The sequence below is a fragment of the Staurois parvus genome, unplaced genomic scaffold, assembly GCF_062004578.1.
Source record: "Staurois parvus isolate SC_StPar_1 unplaced genomic scaffold, SC_StPar_1.0 ptg000615l, whole genome shotgun sequence".
NCBI classification, from domain to species: Eukaryota; Metazoa; Chordata; class Amphibia; order Anura; family Ranidae; genus Staurois; species Staurois parvus.
Genome location: NW_028318411.1, coordinates 1,193,543 through 1,216,264, shown reverse-complemented (window position 1 = coordinate 1,216,264; position 22,722 = coordinate 1,193,543). Strand labels below are relative to the sequence as shown.

General features: G+C 45.2%; 1 protein-coding gene across 1 annotated transcript in view; it reads left to right on the top strand.

The window, feature by feature from the left end:
• Nucleotides 1–22,722, top strand: part of LOC149449525 (transient receptor potential cation channel subfamily M member 2-like) — a gene marked incomplete at its 5' end in the record, with an annotated part of 143,796 nt that overhangs the window by 48,264 nt on the left and 72,810 nt on the right. The window contains 5 exons of the mRNA XM_089693137.1: nucleotides 3,094–3,212; nucleotides 12,000–12,135; nucleotides 14,520–14,691; nucleotides 14,782–14,959; nucleotides 18,523–18,704. Of these exons, the coding sequence (XP_089549263.1) occupies nucleotides 3,094–3,212; nucleotides 12,000–12,135; nucleotides 14,520–14,691; nucleotides 14,782–14,959; nucleotides 18,523–18,704 (787 nt within the window). The remainder of the gene's footprint in view (nucleotides 1–3,093; nucleotides 3,213–11,999; nucleotides 12,136–14,519; nucleotides 14,692–14,781; nucleotides 14,960–18,522; nucleotides 18,705–22,722) is intronic.

The window sequence follows — 22,722 nt, the reverse complement described above, 5'->3', positions numbered from 1 at the left end:
TTGCTCAGAGTCCCTTGTATATGCAGATCAGCCACTCCTTACATCTGCCCACTGCTTCTAGAACTCTCTCCAGAGTCCCAGGGCACGGGGAAGACTCAGAGAGCTGATTCTGTAGAGCCTTCCAGCTCTGACCAAAATTTGACCCCTCTGACTATTGCATCTGGGCTGCTATCCAGCCCCTAACTGAAGATTAGATTCTAGTTCCCCCTAGCTACCAAGAAGGGTGGTACACAGCTAAAGGGATAATGGAGATAATTAGGGTTATGTGACAGAAAATATATGTAAATTAAATGTAAATATATCTCAGTGCAATCAATATAATAACAAACAAAAAAGTCCTGCCAATATGAATCTGTGTATCAGTGGTGTGATAATAGCAATCACAGCAAATCGTGTTTAGTCCCACAAAGTGCTGTGGAATCCGGTGTGCAATCCATCACCACTATACACTCACCAGAGGGCTACTTGTTAGGTAGCAAATATAACAAGGGGTCTGTGTTATACACTCTCCAACAACTCTAATGGGCCAGTTTTATCCTGAAAGAAGATGCTCACCAAACAGAGCCTGGAGAACGATATATAGTGTAGTATACATAAAAGCATTCCACATGGAGAACAATTAAACCATTAGATATGCCACATACCAATATGGCCACCGTCCTGAAGCACAGAGTCAGAGTTGTGACGTCAGCATGTAGGCTCCACCCAACGCGTTTCGTGCACATGCATGTCCTCAGGGGTACGCCCATGAACGTCTGCACAATACTTTTGAATAAAATACTACAGTCTATATCGTTCTCCTTACAAAATAAGGGGGATTCCTCTCTCAGACAGTCATCATCAGAACTAGTATAGGATTTCCCCTCCATTTCAGTGGTAACGCACAATTTTGTATAAGCTCTCATCCTCAGTCCTGGCGAACATTTTCACCAGAATAAATAGATGGAATTATATTCGCATCAATACTTCACATCATGTGTGCTGCAAACACAGTTTACATATGCGTGCATGACTTATACATGTGTTTGCTTCTGCGAGTGAGCACAGAGGGATAGATGGCTTTAATTTTTTTTTTCTTATTTTTTTATTTTCACACTTTTCCTTTAATTTTTTTTTATCACTTTTTATTTCTATTAAAAGGAATGCAAACATCCCTTGTAGTAGAAATAAGGGATGACAGGTCCTCTTTATAGAGAGATCTGGGATCTATAAGACCCAAAATCTCTCTTCTAACTTTGAAAGCAAAAGATCAAAAGAAAATAAGATATTTTGCTTAAAATAAATACATAAATAAATTGTTTATTTCCGCCCTGGACTGGAAGGGATGTCATGACGTCGCTCCAATCCTCCAAGAGGTGGTCAGAGATGATCTGGTCTCTGTTCACCTCTATGGCCAGCTGCGCAAACTGTTGGATCGTTTCCTGGGCTCTCCGATAAAAGCGGGAAGCTGATGAAACACCGGCGAGCAGAGGGGAGGGACTTCTAAAAGCGGGTTAGACCCAAGCTGGCTACTACAACATTTCCCAGGTATTATATTGTCAGTAACAAGGCTTTTCAATGGCATTTATATTATGCTGTGCAATATTTAAAGTAGCTCACAAATATTTGATTGCATGGTATCCATTGCAGTCCCAATAATATGGCATAACATCCTGAGGCTGGTCCTTAATAAGGCCACATGATGTTTCTCCTAGATTGGGGGGGAGGGGGGGTGCCAACACTTTCCATCTACATGGCTGTTCTCTGCACATGGACTGCTCCACCAACAGGCCCCCTTATATAAAATAGGGGCAGGGCTACAATGGAACCCACTCCCTGAGTGGCAGGAATTTGAAATTAAAGGGAAAACCCCTTACAATTATTATTATTATTATACAGGATTTATATAGCGCCAATGGTTTGTTCAGTGCTGTACATTATAGTGGGAGACAGTACACGAGACAGTACAGTAACAATACAATGCGATACATGAGGGGTTTGAGGGCCCTGCTCCTTGGATTTACAATCTAGGAGGGAGGGGAGAGTGGTACAGGAAGAAATAGCTGTGGGGGATGGAGTGGTAGGAGGAGTTGAGGAGATCTGCAATTAGGTGAGGCCTGGGTAGGCTTCTCTGAAGAGATGGGTTTTCAGGGTGCGCCTAAAGGTGAGGAGAGTAGGTGACAGGATGGGGGAGGCCCTGGAGAAGTCCTGGAGACGGGCATGGGAGGAGGAGACCAGGGAACTGGAGAGTAGGAGGTCTTGTGAGGAGCGGAGAGTGCGTTTTGTGTGGTAGATGGATATCAGGTCAGTGATGTAGTTTGGGGCAGTGTTATGAACAGCTTTGTACGTCAATGTTAATATTTTGAATTTGATCCGTTGGGCAATTGGAAGCCAGTGGAGGGATTGGCAGAGGGGGGTGGCGGATACGGAGCGGTTGGTGAGGTGGATGAGTCTGGCCGCAGAATTTAGGATAGACTGAAGTGGGGATAGCCTGTGTTGGGGTAGGCCGGCGAGGAGGGAGTTGCAGTATTGAAGTTGTGATATGATAAGGGAGTGAATGAGTTGCTTTGTGGTTTCCGAGGTTAGGCGTATTTTGGAGGTGGAGTCTACATGAGTTTGTCAGCGATTGGACCTGGGGCTGGAAAGACAGATTGGAATCTAGAATGACACCTAGTACTTTGGCTTGCGGGGTGGGGCTGGTGGTGGCGTTGTTTGTCATGATGGAGAGGTCGGGGGGGGGGGGGGGCGCAGGCTGGGGGGAAAACTAGGAGCTCGGTTTTAGCAAGGTTTAGTTTGAGGAAGTGGAGTGACATCCAGCCTTATCATCCACAATAGTGGATGGAACCAAACATTTACTGTAATTACATGCGATGAAAATACAAATTCAATTATTTTTGCTTGCACATGATTGGATGGCGGAAGCTAAAGAAAAAAATTTCCTTACAAAGTAAAAATTCCTTTACAAAGTGAACAGCGCTTTTTGAATTTAATAAATCAACCCCATGGTATATCTAGAAATGGTGTTTTTTTTATCTTCTCATCAATCGTTTGCTGATCTGTATATATCTTAGAACACATTCTAATTCTTTGACTGCCCTGTCTTCTTCCTTCCAGCTGTTTTATGACCCGGAACATCGTGGTTATGTGAAGAGTGCTGTTAAGTATATTACAGAGTTTTGGAACCAGGTGGATTCCATGGCTTTGGCCTTATTCACTGTTGGGCTGATATGCAGGTGAGGCATCTAGCAATAGCCCTCACTGTGTGATTTTAGAAAAGCAAACTTCTATTTAAGCAGTGTCTAAATAAAAAGGGTGCACCAACTTTTTAAATGAGTGCATTTTGTATCACATTCCTCATCTGACAGGAGAAGACAGAGCAAGGTCAGGTAGCCTTAAGGCTCTATTCACAGATATGCAGTTTGCTTTTTGTCTGTTTTGCAGTGCTTTTTCGCAGGTCATTTTGCATTCTTCTACACGCGTTTTTGATGTGTTTTTACCGCGTTTTATTCTGCTTTTTTTTTTGTTAAATTGGAATTTTTTTGTTGCTTGTCGGTATAAAAATGTGGCAAAAACGCGGCAAAAACTCACTACTATGCATTTCCGCAGACTCTCCATTGAACTCTATTGTAGCAAAAACGCTATTTTTTTGCTTTTAAAAAAAAAGTCTCTGACCCTTTAGAAAAACACAGGAGCTCAAAAAAGCAGAGATGTGAACATGTTCCATAGAAAACCATGTAGTCTAGGTTCACACCTATGCAGTGTACAAATAAAAAGTGCGCTAATTATTCACAAAAATGCAAGGATAAATAATAAAAATATAAATAAATTCATAAATATAAACATAAGTCCAGCCACCATAACAGTGATAATCCAATATCAACTTAATGTCAATCTTGAAAACAAACACCCATGTGCAAATCCGACACCAGATGAAATGAATACACTCATCAGAGCTATATGCTGATTATATTATAAACCAGCATGATAGCATTTTGCTCTGGGAGCAATGATCTGCAGGATATCCCAGGAGAGGAACAGCAACCAATAGTGATCCAATCAGCACATATGGAACAGCTAAGCAGCAAATGATCTTCCAATAACATGGGCAAAGCTCGAGGAATCAGAAGAGATATGATGGTGCAGTACGTTTAAAACCAGTAAAATTTTATTAGTAAAGTATTGCACTCACAAAGAAGGTGTCTAGCAGTGACAGCCTCTATAATGCCACATCCACAAGGGTAAAACCAAGGGACGAACCTCTTGCACCGCGATCAACACAGTCGACAGCTGGGAGGAACGTTCCAATGTCACGTCCACTAGGCCAGGCCCAACGTGTTTCGTCACTTGACGTCTTCAAGGGGCGGAGTGGACCAAAAAACACCTATGCAGGTTGCGTTTGAGGTGTTTCTGAGTTGCATTTTGCGTTTTTGGTGCGTTTTGCCTTTTGTTTCTTTTTTTCATTTTTGTATTTCAATAGTTTTTATTAGTTTTAAGCAGTATAAAACAGAGGCGACAAAACATGCCCCCACAGGGGCTATCAATTGCACCGATAAGATAAAAAACATAATAATAAAAGAAAAACAGTGCTCTAACTTCAACAAGGCAGAAGGTACGCCCACGCAGGGGCTATCAATGGCACATAGGTTACAATGACGGTAATGAAATTCTAACTGCAATTAAAGGCAACTGTCAACTATCACCCAAAAAAAAAATAACAGAAATGGAGAGAAAGAAAGAGAAGAGAAATAAGAGGAGAGAAAAAGAAAAAAAAAGAGAAGAGGGGGCAGAGATCCAGGAGCGCCACCATCAAATGCCAGTGCCTAACGCCAGTACATCCCCATACTAGCCAAAGGAAGCGTGGGAAAGGCATATTGCAACCATGGTTCCCATATTTTTGAGAATTTACATTGGGAGTCGTTGCATATGCTCGACATCTGCTCATTAAGCATCATATTGGTCATACGATCCCGCACCCCCTGAAAAGGGACAAACGGACTCTTCCAGGCCTGAGCAATTGTTCTGGTGGCCGACAGAAACAAATAGGACGCCAGCTTCTGCTGATGAGCAAAGAGACCCAGTATGGGGCAATGAAGCAAGGCATACCGAGCATCCCGGCGTATGGATAGATGAAACAACGTGAAAAGGAGGCCAAATACACGAGACCAAAAACGGACCAGTCTCGGGCATGACCACCAGATATGCAAGACATCGCCACGATGGCCACAACCCCGGAAACAGCGATCACTACAAGCGGGATTAGCCTGGGCCAAACGAGCCGGAACCCAATACCAACGGAACAATACCTTATAGGCTGCCTCCAGCGTGGTGGTATTGAATGAGCATTTAGCTATGAGTGACCAGGCCCTATTCCAGTCCTCCGGATCCACATCCACCCCCAGGTCACGCTCCCACTGAACAACATATGAAAGAGAAGTATGCGACTGTCGTCTGTTCAAGGCTGCATAGAGAAGGGAGATAAGGCCCGGGGCGCCCGGGCGCTGCTGACAAAGCTGTTCAAAGGCCGATTTCTGGTATGGAAAAGAAGAAGTGCCCCGCAGCGAGAGTAGCCAGTGCCGCAATTGAAGGTATCGGAAAAATTCCGCCGGGGGAACATCCCGGGACTCCCGAAGAAGATCCCAGGTAGGGAAGGACCGAGAAAACAAAAAGTGTCGTACCTGCGAAAACCCATGAGCCACCCACCAAGAGAACGCCCTTGGGTGATCTAAACCCGGTGGGAAAAGAGGGTTGTTAACAATTGGAAGCAAAGGCAGAAAGGGTGACATCAGGCCACTGGAATAACGTACCGAGTCCCAGACTCGTAAGCCATGGAGCAACATCGGGCTCAGCGATATAGGGCGCAGGGCAGGGGGAAGCCATAGAAGCGCCAACGGTTGGATAGGGGCACAGTTAGGTAGCTCCAGCAGGACCCAGAAAGGGACGTCAGAGGAAGCGTGCAACATAGACAGCGGGGCAATCTGGCTCGCCTGGTAATACTTAGTTACATTAGGCACCCCAAGGCCACCCTGAAGTCTATGAGCAAAGAGCGTATTTCTAGATACTCTGGGGTGCTTATTGGCCCAGATGAAACGCATAAGCTTCGCCTGAAGCAACCGAAGGAAATGAGGGGGAACCCGCACCGGGAGAGTACGAAAATAATATAACAATTTAGGCAGGACGGTCATTTTCACCGAATGAACCCGCCCTATCCAAGACAGGTGCGGAAATTGCCAGGAATGCAGAAGAGAAGATAAAGAACTAAGCAATGGGTAATAATTCGCAGCAAAGAGGGAGTCATAGGTGGGGGTCAAGCGGATGCCCAAATATTCAAGAGAGGAGGAAGCCCATTTATAAGGGAAGTAGGATTGAAGGCGTGAAACCAAATCGGAATCCAAAGTAATATTAAGAGCGACAGTCTTATCCAAGTTAATACGGAGACCCGAAATCAAAGAGAAGCGCTCAAGAACCTGTTGCAGATTAGGAAGCGTCGTCAGAGGCTTAGTAAGAGTCAAGAGGGCATCGTCCGCAAAAAGATTCAGATTAAACTCCTGTCCCGCGTATGAAACCCCCGATATATTGCAGTCGGTCCGGAGCGCTAAAGCCAGTACAAAAAGCGCCGGGGACAAAGGGCAGCCCTGTCTCGTCCCTCGCCCAATAGGAAAGGGGTCCGAGAAATACCCAGCATATTTAACGGAGGCCAAAGGAGACGAATACAAGGCTTGAATCCAAGAAAGGATAGAATCCCCAAAACCCCAATGAGACAGCACAAACCGCAGATATTCCCAGGATAGAGAGTCAAAAGCTTTATATATGTCTAAGGACAGTAAAAATCCCGGGATTTTCCGCTGTTGCAGAAGATGTATAAGATGGACCACCTTACGAACGCTATCACCCGCCTGCCTCCCAGGGATAAACCCCACTTGGTCCCTGTGGACCAGGCTACGCAAATAGTTATTGATGCGACAGCTAAGAATCTTGCCCAATATCTTCAGGTCTTCATTAAGAAGAGAAATGGGCCGAAAGGCTTGCGGTTCCTGTACATCCTCGTTCGTCTTAGGAATCATGGCTATATGTGCTCTAAGCGCGTCCGGGGAGGGCAAGGAGCCCTGTCGTAACTCATTGAAATAGGCAGCCAAGAAGGGCGCCAATAGGACCGAGAATTTTTTATAATAGAGACCGGAGTAGCCATCAGGACCTGGGGCCGCGGTGGACCTCAAAGATTTGATGGCTTGGAGCACTTCCGGTACGGTAACACAGGCATTGAGGGCCACCTGTGCTGCCTCGGATAATCCCGGAAGACGAAGATCTTGAAAAAATGCCTCTGCCTGAGCCACAGGGAAGGGATCAGGCGTAGTGTAAAGGCGCGAAAGGAAGTCCGAAAATTGGGAAACAATCTGCCGGGGATTAGAAGTACATCCACCTGTGGGAAGTCGCAGTCGGATTGGTTTATGGGGTTTCCCCACAGAATTGAGCTTCCTAGCCAGCATCGGGCCCGGTTTATTAGCACAGGAATAAAATTTGTGTTTGGTCCAACGCAGAGCCCGTTCCGCCTCCGAAGAGGCAAGTAAGTCTAATTCGGTCGCCAAAGCGTCCCGAGCGCGTTTATGGGCTGCGGATGGAGACGACTTCCAGCGCGCATCCGCAGAAGCCAGGAGAGAATGAAGCTCCAAAAGTCGGCGCTCCCGCTCCCGCTTCCGGACCGCCGCCAACTGTATAACATGACCACGCACCGTGGCCTTATGCGCTTCCCATAGGGGCACTGCCGAGGAGACCGATCCCGAGTTTTCCGTGAAGTATGTACGTAAGAAAAATTCTATTTGTTGGCAGGTAGCCTGAGTGGTCAATAAAGAATCGTTGATGCGCCAATGAAAAGGGCGCCGTTCTGACCCAGAGAGGGCAAGGAGAAGTACCAAGGGATCGTGATCTGACCAAGGTGAGGAGGGAATAGTTATCCGCCTGACCAAGGGAAGCTGCTGAACCGGCATAAATATATGATCAATTCTACAAAAACTATCATGAGGACTGGAATAAAATGTAAAGTCGCGTTCAGTCGGGTGAAGCTCCCTCCAGACGTCCGCTAGCCCCGCTGTCCGCAAAAGAGAGCGCATACGTTCCTCCAGCACCAAGTCATGGGAAGGGGCCGCCCCCCGTGCACAGCGCCTATCCAACGTGGAATCCAAAGTAACATTTGAATCCCCCAAAACAAGAATGAGACCCTTGGAGTGTTGGGAAACAATGGTGCAAAGATGCGAAAAGAATTTATCCTGAAAACGATTGGGTGCGTAGTAAGAGACAAAAGTAACCTCCTGGTCCCAGAGAGTGCCCTGCAAAAGCAAATACCTGCCCGTGGGGTCCGCTATATTCCGAGCACAGACAAAGGGAAGATTGCGTTGAAAAGCTATCAGTACACCCCGACACTTCTCAGGAGCCGAGGCCGTGTAAAAGGTGGGATAGTGAGGTGAAAGATAACGCGGAGCGGAGGACTGCGAAAACCTGGTCTCTTGCAAACATACCACGTCAATTTGTTGCGATTTAAGGTGATGAAAGACTTTAGCCCGCTTCTGAGGCGAATTGAAGCCTTGAACATTCTGTGAGTGTATTTTCAAAAGGGGCGAGGCCATGGCGATATCAACGCAACACGCTCGGCAGAAAAACCCATAAAGCAGCTAGCAAGTTCCGCTTCCAATGCGAGCGGACCGTGGCGTCCTGGAACCCTGCAGAAAACAAGAACAAAAAAAAAACCAAAGGAAAAAAAAGACAAAGAAAGAAAAAAGGAAAAAGACACAAAAAGTATATACAATAGTGCAATTCTGTCACTCCAATGGTGACGCGCATCCTACAAAAGGAAGGATACCAGTTAGGGGTGGCTCTACCACCGGACACATGGCTGCAAATGAAAACATCAGAAACTAAAGCCCCCAGGGGGCAAAAGGGCAATAAGGCAACAAACATAATCAAACGGGGTCCGAAGCTATAAAACTAAAGGTCCCAGGAGCGAGGCCTCCGTGTTGACCTCCCATAAAAACCCAAAGAACCTTGGGGCCAATCCCCTCCCACCCAGCCGGGCCCGCCAGATCAACCTCCCACCCCGAAGCCCGAGGGAACCCTCACCCCATGCTACCAACAGAAACCAAAATACCCTCACCCAGGCCCAAGATAGGTTGCGGCAGCGGAAAGTCATAAGTCTTGAGTCTGCGAGGGGACCCCCTCCCACCCAACCAGGGAAGGAACCCAGGGGGGTAAACCAGATCAGTCCCAACCCGGAATGCTGACAAACCGGGGGAGCCCCAAGGGCCAAACTCACGATCCCGCCAGAGAAGTCCATCGCTGAGATGACACACGGGAAGTCCAAGACACATCCTCAGCCCAGAGAAGAACACGAAGGACTGGATCGCGAAGGGGTCTGGGGGAGAACCCTCTTCCTATCGGACGACCGCTCCCAGATGCGGCCCGGAGGATGCGGCCGTGCCGGAGATCCTGATGAATGAGCCGGGCTCCGATCCGCAGAATCAGGCGAAAGAAGGCGCAAGGACTCCAGGAGAGAATGGGCCTCCTCCGGCGTAGCCACAGAGTGACTGCGGCCCTGGTAGGTGAAGGTGAGGCGAAACGGGAAGCCCCAGGCATATTTAATATGGCGTTTCACCAGGATCGAAGTGAAGGGCTTCAACTGGCGGCGCTTCTGAAGAGTGGTCTGGGAGAGGTCCGCAAAGAGCTGGTAGCGATGCCCCTGGAAGCTGAGGTCAGGGTTGTTCCTAGCCGCCAAGAGGATAGTTTCCTTAGTGCGGTAATACGTAAACTTGATGATAATGTCCCTTGAGGGCCCCTCCGGTCGTCTGGGGCCCAATGCACAATGTATGCGGTCAAATTCAAGCCGGTCTATGGGAATAGCGGGTGTCAGCTCCTGGAACAGAGCAGTAGCAGTAGAAGTAAGATCTGCAACCGTTTCCGGGATACCCCTTAACCGCAGATTGCCACGGCGGGAACGATTTTCGAAATCCTCAAGCCGTAGTAGCGTGTCCGCCAATTCTTTCTTGAGGTCGCACAGATCCTGTTCGTGGTTTTCCATGACCGTGACTGCCGCATCCATCTTATCTTCGAGGTCGTTTGTCCGATTGCCCAACTCCCGAATTTCCCGTGAAAGACGATCGGCCAGCTTGGAGGAAGCGGAGGACAACTCGGACTGCAACATGCACTTAAAGCGGCGTAGGAGCTCAGCATCCCGCAGGGATGGGATCGGAGACTGCAGGGATGGCTCTGGTGCCAGGTCCTCCCCACTGCCAGGGTCCGACCCACCCATGGATGGTGACAGCGAGGGACCCAAAATCGCGTCTGGGGCTCTATCTGAGGTCCCCGGCGGGAGCCGCGAATCCGCGGTCGGGGTCCTGGAAGTGTCGGGCGGCCGGCCAAAAATCGAGGCCGCGGCTTCAGCCGCGATCTCCGGCGGGTAGGCCGCAAACTCCGGAGCGGCCCGCCGGGAGCTGGAAGCACGGGCGGCCGGCGTTTTTTTGCCCATCAGGGCACCAGGGAGACAGGGGGCCAGAGAAGAAACAGGGGGACCCCCCCTGGAGGGCGAAGATCGGCCGATGTGTCCGGCGGCCGAGGTGGGATTTTAGAAAGCAGCCATCCTGGTTGCTGCTCACGAGCGCCCCCCTTTTTTTCATTTTTAAACAAAATTCTTGTTGCTAGGCAGATTTTAAAAGCCAAATGCATCAAAAACGTGGCAAAAACGCAATACACGCTTTTCTGCAGCGTTCCCATTGAAGTCTATAAAACCAAATATTCAATAGAGAAGATGGGACTTTCAAGGTGCATGAACATGAATACCAAACATTAAAAAGTTATAGAATTTTTATTTTGTATTTAAAAACAAAAAAAACAAAAAAAAGGAAAAAATACAGAAACATAAAAACAATTTCAGTACTAAGAGTGGAACTGAGATTCAAACTTGATTATATAATTGTAGTTACTCCCTACATGTTTCGCCCTCACGGGCTTCTTCAGGGGAGATCCGAAGCAGTCTAAAGGTATATGAAAAGAAAATTATACAATTATCAAACAATTTTAATGTATCAAATACAAAGTATTTAATCAAATATATATATGGGACTCAATGGCTCACCTTGGATGTGAAAGCTCACAGAGCTAAGAGGAAATAACCTAACAAAGATCTTAATTGGCCTACACGTCCAAAACAGTTGTAGAGGATATAATGGGCATCAAATATCCATCTAGGATAGACATAAAAAAAGAAGTTAATTAAATTTAACAGAAGATATGAGGAAGAGATCATAATTCATTAGGTTTAGTTTGGCTTTGGGCAATTTTACCTAATAAATGTTTTAGAAGGATATATAGGTATAACCTAACATTAGGTTGAGGTTGATTTTGGGCAATATTACCTAATAAATGTTTTAGAAGGATATATAGGTATAACTTGACCTATATATCCACAACCATCTAATTGACCAAAAACGCAATGTTTTGCATTCAAAGAAGTCCCTGACCCTTTCCAAAATATGGGTGAAAACGCGGAGATGTGAACCTGTCTCATAGGAAATCATGTTAAATGGACTGTACTGCATTTCTGCAAAATGCTGCAGAAAATGCTTAGGTGTGAACTTAGGGAAAAATGGACTGTAGCGCCTTTCTGCAAAAAGCACTAAAAAACGCATTGGTGTGAACGGAGCCTTAGAAATGGAATGGACTCCCATGAAAAAAGTTAATTACCAGATGTCATTCTTCATGAATCTGATTTGTCGAAACAGGTGCCAGGCAATCTTTTACCTTTTTTTTTTTCTTCACAATAAATCCTGATTGGATGGTTTGAACTGAAAGCTTCATGCTTTTATTCAGTTCTCAAAGAACACTCCAAATGAAACCTGGATTGCTTGCTATAAGCAAGGCGGGAACATGTTGATTTTTCTGTTTCATATAAATGAAGTCCTGGGAGCACAGCCTTAAATTTGATCAAATAAAGATGGTACAATATTTCAGACTTCTAATGGCCTTCTCTTTGTGTCTAGATTGGTTCGGACAGACACAGTCTATCTGGGTCGGATGTTCCTGTCTCTAGACTACATGATATTCTGCATCCGCCTCATGTATATGTTCACTGTCAGCAGAGTTCTGGGTCCTAAGATCATCATCCTCAGCAGAATGGTAAGACCGTGATCTAGAACAGGTTGTAAACAGCTACCAATTATTTTTTGAAGGATAATTTATAAACCTACAGTTACCCCAGGTTCACATATATGCGGCCATGCGGGACGCGTTTTGCGTGGGCAGAGAGCCCATTCATTTGAATGGACTCCCGTGCCCCAGGAGAAGCAGAGAAGAAGTCACTGAACTTCTTCCGAAAACGCAACCCACACGGGAACCTCGGTTCCCAGTACGGTTGCGTTTTCCAGTGCGGGCGGCGTGCCATTAGAACTAATGGCACCTGCCTGCGGGTCCGCACTTCTCTGTGAGGGTGGTGCGACTGTGCGGATTTTCCTACGTATTCGCCGCGGCACTACCCGCACATATGTGAACCTAGCCTTATGGTATATGTTAAATCTTTGTGGACACCTGACCATTACATCTATATGAGCTTGTTGGACAGCCTGTTCCAAAGTCATGAGCATTAAATTGGGTTCTTGCTCATTCCTCTTTGCAGTTATAACAGCCTCCACTTTTCTGGAAGGCTTTTCAAAAGATTTGAGTTGTGTTAGCCAAAAAATATTTTGTGAGGTCAGGTACTGATGTTGGGTCAGACTACCTTGCTCCCAGTCAGTATTCCAGCCTACCCCAAAATGTGTTCTGTAGGGCTGAAGTCAGAGTTCTATTCAGGCCTCTTTAATTCTTCCCCATCACACTCATCAAGTCATGGGAATAATTTACTAAAACTGGAGAGTGGAAAATCTGGTGCAGCTGTCCATGGTAGCCAATCAATTTCTAACTTCAGCTTATTCAATTAAGCTTTGACCAAAAAAACCAAAACAAATCTAGAATCTGATTGGTTTCTATGCAGAGCTGCACCAAATTTTGCACTCTCCATTTTTAGTAAATCAACCCCCATGTCTTTTTATAAAGCTGGCTGTGTGCACAGGGGTACAGTCAGTGGCGTCCCGAGGCAGGTGCAGGGGGTACGCGCTGCACGGGGTGACACCTACTGCATGGGGTGACACTGGACCCGCTCCACGAAAAGGTAAGTTGTAAAGCAAGCAGACGATCATCAGCTTTCTTTACAACATACCTTTTCATGGAGCGGGTTCGGTGTCACCCCGTATAGGTTGCATGCCGCAATCCCCGCAGGATGGTTCGGATCTGCGGATTGGGGAGCATAATGGATCAGACTCCGATCCATTATGCTCAATCTGCAGATCTGATCCATTCTGCGGGGATCGTCGGAGGGGGTGTCACCAAGTGTTTTCGCGCCGGGTGACCCCAACCCGAGGGACGCCCCTGGGTACAGTCATGATGGAAAGTAAATAGAACTTCTCCAAATTGCTGCAACAACATTGGAAGTGCAGCATTGTCTAAAAAGTGTGTATGTTGTATCATTATTATTATACAGTATTTATAAAGCGCCAATAGTTCGCTCAGCGCTGTACATTACAAAGGGGGACAGAACATGTGACAGAACAAAAACAATACAATGCAAAACATGAGGGGATCGAGGGCCCTTCTCTTTCGAGCTTACAATCTAGGAGGGAGGGGATGGTAGCACAGGAGGAGATAGCTGTGGGGGATGGAGTGGTAGGAAGAGTGGAGGAGGTTGGCAAGTTAGCAGGGGGTGGGGTAGGCTTCCCTGAAGAGATGGGTTTTCAGGGTGCGCATAAAGGAGAGGAGAGTAGGTGATAATCTGATGGGTTGGGGCAGGGAGTTCCAGAGGATAAGTGACACCCTGGAGAAGTCCTGGAGGCGGGCATGGGAGGAGGAGACCAGGGAACTAGAGAGAAGGAGGTCTTGTGAGGAGCGGAGTGTGCGTGCTGGGTGGTACTTTGATATTAGGTCAGTGATGTAGTTCGGGGCAGTATAGTGGATGGCTTTGTACGTAAGTGTTAGGATTTTGAATTTGATCCGTTGCGCAATCGGAAGCCAGTGGAGGGATTGGCAGAGGGGGGTGGCGGAGATGGAGCGGTTGGAAAGGTGAATGAGTCTGGCAGCCGTATTCAGGATCGACTGAAGCGGGGATAGCCAGCGGCGAGGCAGGCCAGTAAGGAGGGAGTTGCAGTAATCGAGTCGTGATATGATGAGGGAGTGGATGAGCTGTTTAGTGGTTTCTGGGGTTAGGAACGTGTGGATTTTGGCGATGTTGCGGAGATGGAGTCTGCACGAGCTTGTTAAAGATTGGAGATCATTAACAGCATCTTTCACTGGAAATCCATAAACTCAGTGATTCAGAGGTAATTATGGTTATGTAGTAGGTATGATGGTCAGGTGTTCACAAATCTTTGGCCATACAGTATATTAAACAATCAGTTAATGTAATACAATCAAGTACTAAGTCAAAATAAACATAAGCTATCATTTTAAGATCTTTAATCTTTCACCTCATCCAGGTTAAAGACATCTTCTTCTTCCTCTTCCTCCTGGCTATTTGGATTGTTTCGTATGGCGTGGCAAAGCAGACAATTCTTACTACCAATGAAGAAAGGTTGGGCTGGATTTTACGGAACGTGATCTATGATCCCTACATCACCCTCTTTGGTGAAATCCCATCTGATATAGACAGTAAGTTAGCTGGTGCTTCTTGTGGTGAGTTGATGGCAAGATGATTGAAGGTCTATATGATGGGGTATATATAACCACCTTGTTTTTCAGGTTTAAATTTTAAACCAACACAATGTTCACAAAATGGCACTAACCCGAGCATGCCTAAATGTGTTGTCAACGATGGAACCAATGCTCTCTTCCCAGAGTGGCTGACCATAATTCTCATGTGCCTATATCTCCTCATGGCCAACATCCTTCTGCTCAATCTACTTGTTGCCATATTCAGGTAAGAAGAGGAATGACAGCTCACTTATAACAATTGCTGAAGTACACTGTATAGTTCAGCCACATTCTCCAGGTGGAACCACCACTTGCCCGCTGCCCTATAGCAGAAGTACTGCTACATGCTGTCAGGGCTGCACAAAACCACGTATGTATACGTGATTTTGCATATCCATGTAAGGAGCACAAATGCATGCAGGCGTCGCTCTACCCACACTGCTATTGGCAGCTACAGATGTCAATCACCGGGTCCCGGCCGGTGATTCTTGACAAGCACTTGGTGATCGTAGCAGAGAGACACAACACAAGTCTCTCTCCTGTCATCAAGGGCATGCTGCTTTGTATTTCTCTGCACAGCAGAGTCCGGTGACCTTTGGCACTCCGAATCAGACTATGCTACATTGAATTGGACTCTGGAACTACAGACCAAGCAAAACCTTTACCACATGACCTCCGGAAGATTTACCTCACTTCCTGACCAGGCTTGTTTTTGCTATACCGCACTGCGTTATTTAACTGACAATTGTGCGGTCATGCAATGCTGTACATAAATGGAATTTATGTAATTTATTCCCCCACAAATAGAGCTTTCTTTTGGTGGTATTTGATCACCTTTGGGTTTTTATTTTTTGTGCTATAAAAAAAAAAAAAAGACCGTAAATTTAAAAAAAACAACAACATATTTTCTACTTTCTGCTATAAATCATATCCAATAATAAATTTAAAAAGTCAAATTGCTTCTTAAATTTAGGCCAATATGTATTCTGCTACATATTTTTGGTATAAAAAAAAAATTCAAATACCCATATATCGATTGGTTTTCGCAAAAGCTATAGCGTCTACAAACTATGAAATATATACTGGAATTTTTATTTTATTTTTAATACTAGTAATGGCAGCGATCAGCGACTTATGACGACAACGATATTGTGGCGGACAATCGGACACTAACTGACACTTTGTGGGAATCAGCGTTGCTAATACAGTGATCAGTACTAAAGACACTGTACTAATGACACTGGCTGGGAAGGGGTTAACATCTAGGGGAATCAAGGGATTAACTGTGTGCCTAGCTAAGTGTAATGGGTACTGTCTGTGCTGTTTTTACAATTGTAGGTAATGTGCTGGATTTTATTCCCTGCTCTGCAGGGAAAGGGAATCCAGCACATTGCCACTAACAGGACACAGCTCTGTTTGTTTGTTTACATAGGCATAGCTGTGTTCTGTCAGCCTCCTAGATGAACAGCGAGTGCCGGCGCTCATCCATTGGCTGGCACGTGCTGATCATCTTCTGCTGTGAACACAGCAGAAGTGACGGATGTTCGCGCCCATGGCCAGGAAGTGCAGAATCACGTTTATATACGTGATTCTGCACAGCATGTCCACCCTGTAACAGTATATCTCCTATGGGGTGGTCGGGAAATGGTTAAACTGATACTAAAGGTTCAGATGTTTTTTGTTTAACCTTCCTGGCGTTAATCCCGAGTGTGGCTCGGGGTTCATTTACAGTACAAAAGCGGTAACCTCGAGCCACGCTCGGTATTATACTGTAGTGCTTGTCCTTCGATCCCGCAATGTTCTCCCGCTGTGTCTTCTGGCCGATGCCGGCATCCGTCTTCTGGGTTCCCTTCCCTGAGAGCGTCGGGACGGAACCGGCGGGAGATTCAAAAAAGTAAAAATATGACATACACACAATACATAGTTTCATAGTTACATAGTTAGTCCGGCTGAAAAAAGACAAAAGTCCATCCATTGTAATCTGTTAGTATTACATTACTGTATCAAACCATTTCACATACATTTTGTCCCGAGTGCTTTGTCCGGCGCCCTGCCTGCATTTTTACTGTTCTTTCTGCCTGTAAACTGAGAAATGTCCATGGCGTCCAAAAAGCGTCTCTTTAGGTTAAAAGCGGTTTTAGACCGGCTAGAGAACAGCGATAGTAAATCAGAACCACTTGCAGAATGAAAATATGAATACATGTGAGCTACTATGGTGAATCGTGATAATAAAAATCAATTAAATAAATCAATATATATATATATAAATGAATAAAACCACCTGTAGTTCCCTGACACTCACACTAACTCATAAAAAATAATGCTATGTACCTCAAACTAATATATAAAAAAGTGCCACGCTCCTACTCCAACAAAAAAGGGGGTATCCCCCTGATGAAGTCACATGTCCTGGTGACGTAACGTGTAGGGGAGGGGCTCTGACGTCACGACGTTGTCTCGGATCAGTACGGCGAGTATAGCAGATACTGAAGGTTATGATTACACTGGCTCATGCAAAAGTGTTATCTTGTGAGTGGCAAATTGACCATTAATAAAATACCATTTAAAAAGGATAAGGCACCATGGTTTTTGTTTTTATTCTATGATACCCATCTGAGAAGCATCGGAGAGAGGTGTTTTAGAGGTGGAGAGAGACCCCTGGAGGGGAAAAGGGAGAGATCCATCCATCCATCCATTTCCTTTGTACAGCAGTAAATTGGAATCACTTGCAGAATTGAGCAATAGTGATTCATGGGGGAAATTCATCATCAGACACTGAAAACAATTCTGGGACTGAGATCAGTGATGTGCGAACTTGGCGCTCTATTTCAAATTTCAGTGTTTTTGGTTTGATTATATTATTGAATTAAATTTATTATTATTATTATTATTATTTGTATAATTATTTATTATATTATAATTGATATAATTTATTTTTATATTTATTTATATTATTATTATATAATTTATTTATATTATAATTTATGATTTTGTGTTTCAAACTATCATATCCGGGATGTTTACTAGACTCTTGTTTTTTAAGATTTAAGTGAGATATTCCTAAGAATCACTCCTGAACTCTGCTCTCTGTACACAGCGCACTCCTGAACTCTTCACTCTGTACACAGCACACTCCTGAACTCTGCACTCTGTACACAGCGCACTCCTGAACTCTGCACTCTGTACACAGCGCACTCCAGAACTCTGCACTGAGTACACAGCGCACTCCTGAACTCTGCACTGTGTACACAGCGCACTCCTGAACTCTGCACTGTGTACACAGCGCACTCCTGAACTCTGCACTCTGTACACAGCGCACTCCTGAACTCTGCACTCTGTACACAGCGCGCTCCTGAACTCTGCACTGTGTACACAGCGCACTCCTGAACTCTGCACTGTGTACACAGCGCACTCCTGAACTCTGCACTGTGTACACAGCGCACTCCTGAACTCTGCACTGTGTACACAGTACACTCCTGAACTCTGCACTGTGTACACAGCGCTCTCCTGAACTCTGCACTCTGTACACAGCATAATCCTGAACTCTGTACGTAGCAAAATCCCAACCATACTGCTGATGCAGCCAGCAATGAAATTGAGTATGACCCTCCTGCTTAAAAGAAAAAAATGCAAGCTCAACAGCCATGATCTTCTTCAAAACTCAGAGTTGCATTTCTTAAATAATTCAGCATGTTTCAGTAGCTGAATTTGTGAGAATATTACAAAAAAATATATTTTAAAATGCCGATAGCATTGGAGGGTAACCACATTTTCTTTCCTGTCTGACAGTTACACATTCGCAGATGTCGAAAATAACACGGATCAGGTCTGGAAATTCTACCGATTTGGTCTCATTAAGGAATATAATGAGAGTCCCGCTGCTCCTCCTCCATTCATCCTACTCACTCACTTATATAATCTCCTGAAACACGGCATTAATAGATATCAAGCCAGGGGCAACAAAGTTCAAAGTAAGTGTGCTAATAAAGCTAAACCCAGACCTAACCACCGAGGCCTCTGCCATTGTGCTCCTTCCATGTGGAAGCTGGTTTGGGATGACCAGATGTTTGGTATAAACCAAACATCAAACTTGGGATAAGAAGCTAAAGTTGCATGATGGGGCATAAATGCTATTCTGGACTCCTGAAGCTTTCAGTCATCAATGTTCACATTCAAATTTCTCCCAACACATTTGTGTTCCTTCTTGATTGTACAGAACACATGGACATCCGTACACAGGGCTGCTAATAAGGGGGTACCTCTGGGCCTCCTGTAGGGGGCCCTGGCCCTGTCACTTTGATAGAAGGGCCCGGCAAGCTGGCAGATCCAGGTTTCTGCATGCTTACTTTAGCAACCAATAGTACTGCTTATCTAAGTATGGGGGAGGGACAAGACAAATGCACTGCACTGGCTGCAGCAACAGTTGCTCCTCCTCCCACCCATCCTTAGCCAATCTTCTCCAGCTTGCCACATTTGACTGTATATGGAAGATGCTGTTGGCTGGAGCAGGGCTGAATGGGGGCGCTGGGAGGTGAGACACAAACCTGAAGCCCAGGACCTACAAGAACAAGGCACAACAGAAACAATGGTGTCACTGATCACTTGTAATGCTGGCCAATCTTATCCATGTGTGCAGGCAGCGTGCAGCTTATTCAGGCCATAGATGGGCCGTTTATCAGATGAATTTTCGCCTGCACGAAAAATCGGCCGATATTCACGCCGTTAGTGGGGCCAGCCCATCGCCCGTTTTTTAATGGATCTTCTTGTTTATTTTTATCGGTTATGCTGGAAAATCCACAAAAAACGGGCGATGGGCTGGCCCCGCTAACGGCGTGAATATCGCTCAATTTTTCGTGGACAATGGTGGCAGCATTGGCAACGGCACGGACCGACTTTTTGTTTATCGGCCGACAATTCGGCCGATAAACGACCCATCTATGGCTAGCCTAATGCAGGCCATAGATGGGGAGAAAACCGGCTGATTTTTCTTTAAAAAACAAAAAATTAGTAATTCAAGCGGCCGAGGTTACTAGGAACGGTAAAAAAAAATTGGCCGATTTTCATCCCGTCTACAGCTGGCAAAAAGTGTCCCTGCAGAGAGCTCCGCTATTTCATTGACAGTTCTTTGACATTTATAGCAGCTGCAACATTGTATCTACGTATTTGTATCCATTTCGGATACAGATGTTTTTATTCGGAAACAAATAGATACAATGTTGCAGCCGCTATAAATGTCAAAGAACTGTCAAAAAAATAGCAGATCTCTCTGCAGGGACACTTTTTGCTGCACTGGAATTCTTCTTTTTCTTCATCCTCTTCTTCTTCTTCATCCTCTTCATCCTCATCTTCTTCTTCCTCTTCTTCTTCATCCTCTTCTTCTTCTTCTTCTTCCTCTTCTTCATCCTCTTCATCTTCTTCATCTTCTTCTTCTTCTTCTTCATCTTCATCCTCTTCTTCTTCTCCATCCTCTTCTTCATCTTCATCTTCTTCTTCTTCATCTTCTTCTTCATTCTCATCCTCTTCTTCTTCATTCTCCTCTTCTTCATCATCCTCTTCTTCTTCTTCATCTTCTTCATCTTCATTATCCTCTTTTTCTTCTTCTTCTTCTTCTTCATCCTCTTCATCCTATTCTTCTTCGTCCTCTTCTTCTTCTTCATCCTCTTCTTCTTCTTCATCATCCTCTTCTTCTTCTTCTTCATCCTCTTATTCATCCTCTTATTCATCCTCATCCTCTTCTTCTTCTTCATTCTCTTCTTCATTCTCATCCTCTTTTTCTTTATCCTCTTCATCCTCTTCTTTTTCTTCCTCTTCATCCTCTTCTTCTTCTTCTTCATCCTCTTCTTCTTCATCATCCTCTTCTTCTTCATCCTCTGCTTCTTCATCCTCTGCTTCTTCTTCTTCTTCATCCTCTTCTTCTTCTACTTCTTCATTATCATTTTTTCTTCTTCATCCTCTTCTTCTTCATCCTCTTCTTCTTCTTCCTCTTCTTCTTCATCCTCTTCTTCTTCTTCCTCTTGTTCTTCATCCTCTTCTTCTTCATCCTCTTCTTCTTCATCATCCTCTTCTTCTTCATCCTCTTCTTCATCCTCATCTTCTTCTTCCTCTTCTTCTTCTTCATCCTCTTCTTCTTCTTCTTCTTCATCCTCTTCTTCTTCTTCTTCAGACTCTTCTTCTTCTTCATCCTCTTCTTCTTCTTCATCCTCTTCTTTCTCTTCTTCTTCATCCTCTTCTTCTCCTTCTTCATCCGCTTCTTCATCTTCTTCTTCTTCATCCTCTTCTTCTTCATCTTCTTCATCTTTTTGTCTTCCTCTTGCAGGTCTGTGCTCATGCGCAGATTTTTTTATCGGTAAAAAGATCGGCCGATTTGCCCATCATCGCCGAGAAAATCGGCCGATCTGCAAAATCGGCCGCATTTTTCAAACTTTACCGATAAAAAAAATCAGAAAAAATACAGAAAAACGGCCGACCTATTAACCCACTAACGATCCGAAAATCGGCCGATTTTCGACCCATCTATGGCCAGCATTACACAAGATACATACAAGCCTCCCCTCTTTCTTACCTCACTCCGTATTCTTTTGTCATAACCGCCTAATCTAACCTGCACCTGAACACACACAGAAGATCTGCGGCATTACAAGTGATCAGTGGCACATGGTTGGACACATTGCTTGATATTGGTTTTTGAGGATTTACTGCTGGTTATGGCTAGTAGCTTCACAGATTCATGAACTGTTTACTGTCCTGCACGGCTCCCGACCAGTTGTCTGTTTCTTAAGGCTGCAAGATTGGAAGTGCTGCTACCTTCTGTCACTTGTACTTTGTAAAGAGGATTTATGACTTGATCTTGCAGAGCTGGTTTAAGTAGAGTGGAGCAGCCCTGCAATATTATACACTTTTACACTGGGTTCAGGCTTCATTGCACAAATGCAGTCTTTGACAGTCTCCTGTACTCTTAGATTGTAAGCTCCAAGGAACAGGGCCCTCCCAACCCTCTTGTATTGATCTGCATTGTCCCCCTTTATATTGTACAGTGCTGAGCAAACTGTTGGCGCCATATAAATCCTGTATAGTAATAATAATATCTGCAGTCTCTGATCATCTCCTGTAGTATGTCTTCAGTCTCTAACCATCTCCTGTAGTGTGTTTGAAGTCTCTAACCATCTACTGTAGTGTGTTTGCAGTCTCTGACCATCTCCTTTAGTGTGTCTGTAGTCTCTGACCGTCTCCTGTAGTATGTCTGCAGTCTCTGACAATCTCCTGTAGTATGTCTGCAGTCTATGACCATCTCTTGTACTATGTCTGCAGTCTCTGCCTGTATCCTACGTCTGCAGTCTCTGACCATCTATTGTATTATGTATGTAGTTGCTGACTGTCTCCTGTAGTATGTCTGCATTCTCTGACCATCTCTTGTACTATGTCTGCAGTCTCTGACCATCTCCTGTACTAAGTCTGCAGTCTCTGACTATCTCCTGTAGTGTGTCTGCAGTCTCTGACCATCTTCTGTACTATGTATGCAGTCTCTGACCAATCTCCTGTAGTATATCTGCAGTCTCTGACCATCTCCTGTAGCGTGTCTGCAGTCTCTGACCATCTCCTGTAGTATGTCTGCAGTCTCTGACCGTCTCCTGTAGTGTGTCTGCAGTCTCTGACCATCTCCTGCAGTGTCTGCAGTCTCTGACCATCTCCTGTAGTGTGTCTGCAGTCTCTGACCATCTCCTGTAGTGTGTCTGCAGTCTATGACCATCTCTTGTACTATGTCTGCAGTCTCTGCCTGTATCCTACGTCTGCAGTCTCTGACCATCTATTGTATTATGTATGTAGTTGCTGACTGTCTCCTGTAGTATGTCTGCATTCTCTGACCATCTCTTATACTATGTCTGCAGTCTCTGACCATCTCCTGTACTAAGTCGGCAGTCTCTGACTATCTCCTGTAGTGTGTCTGCAGTCTCTGACCATCTTCTGTACTATGTCTGCAGTCTCTGACCA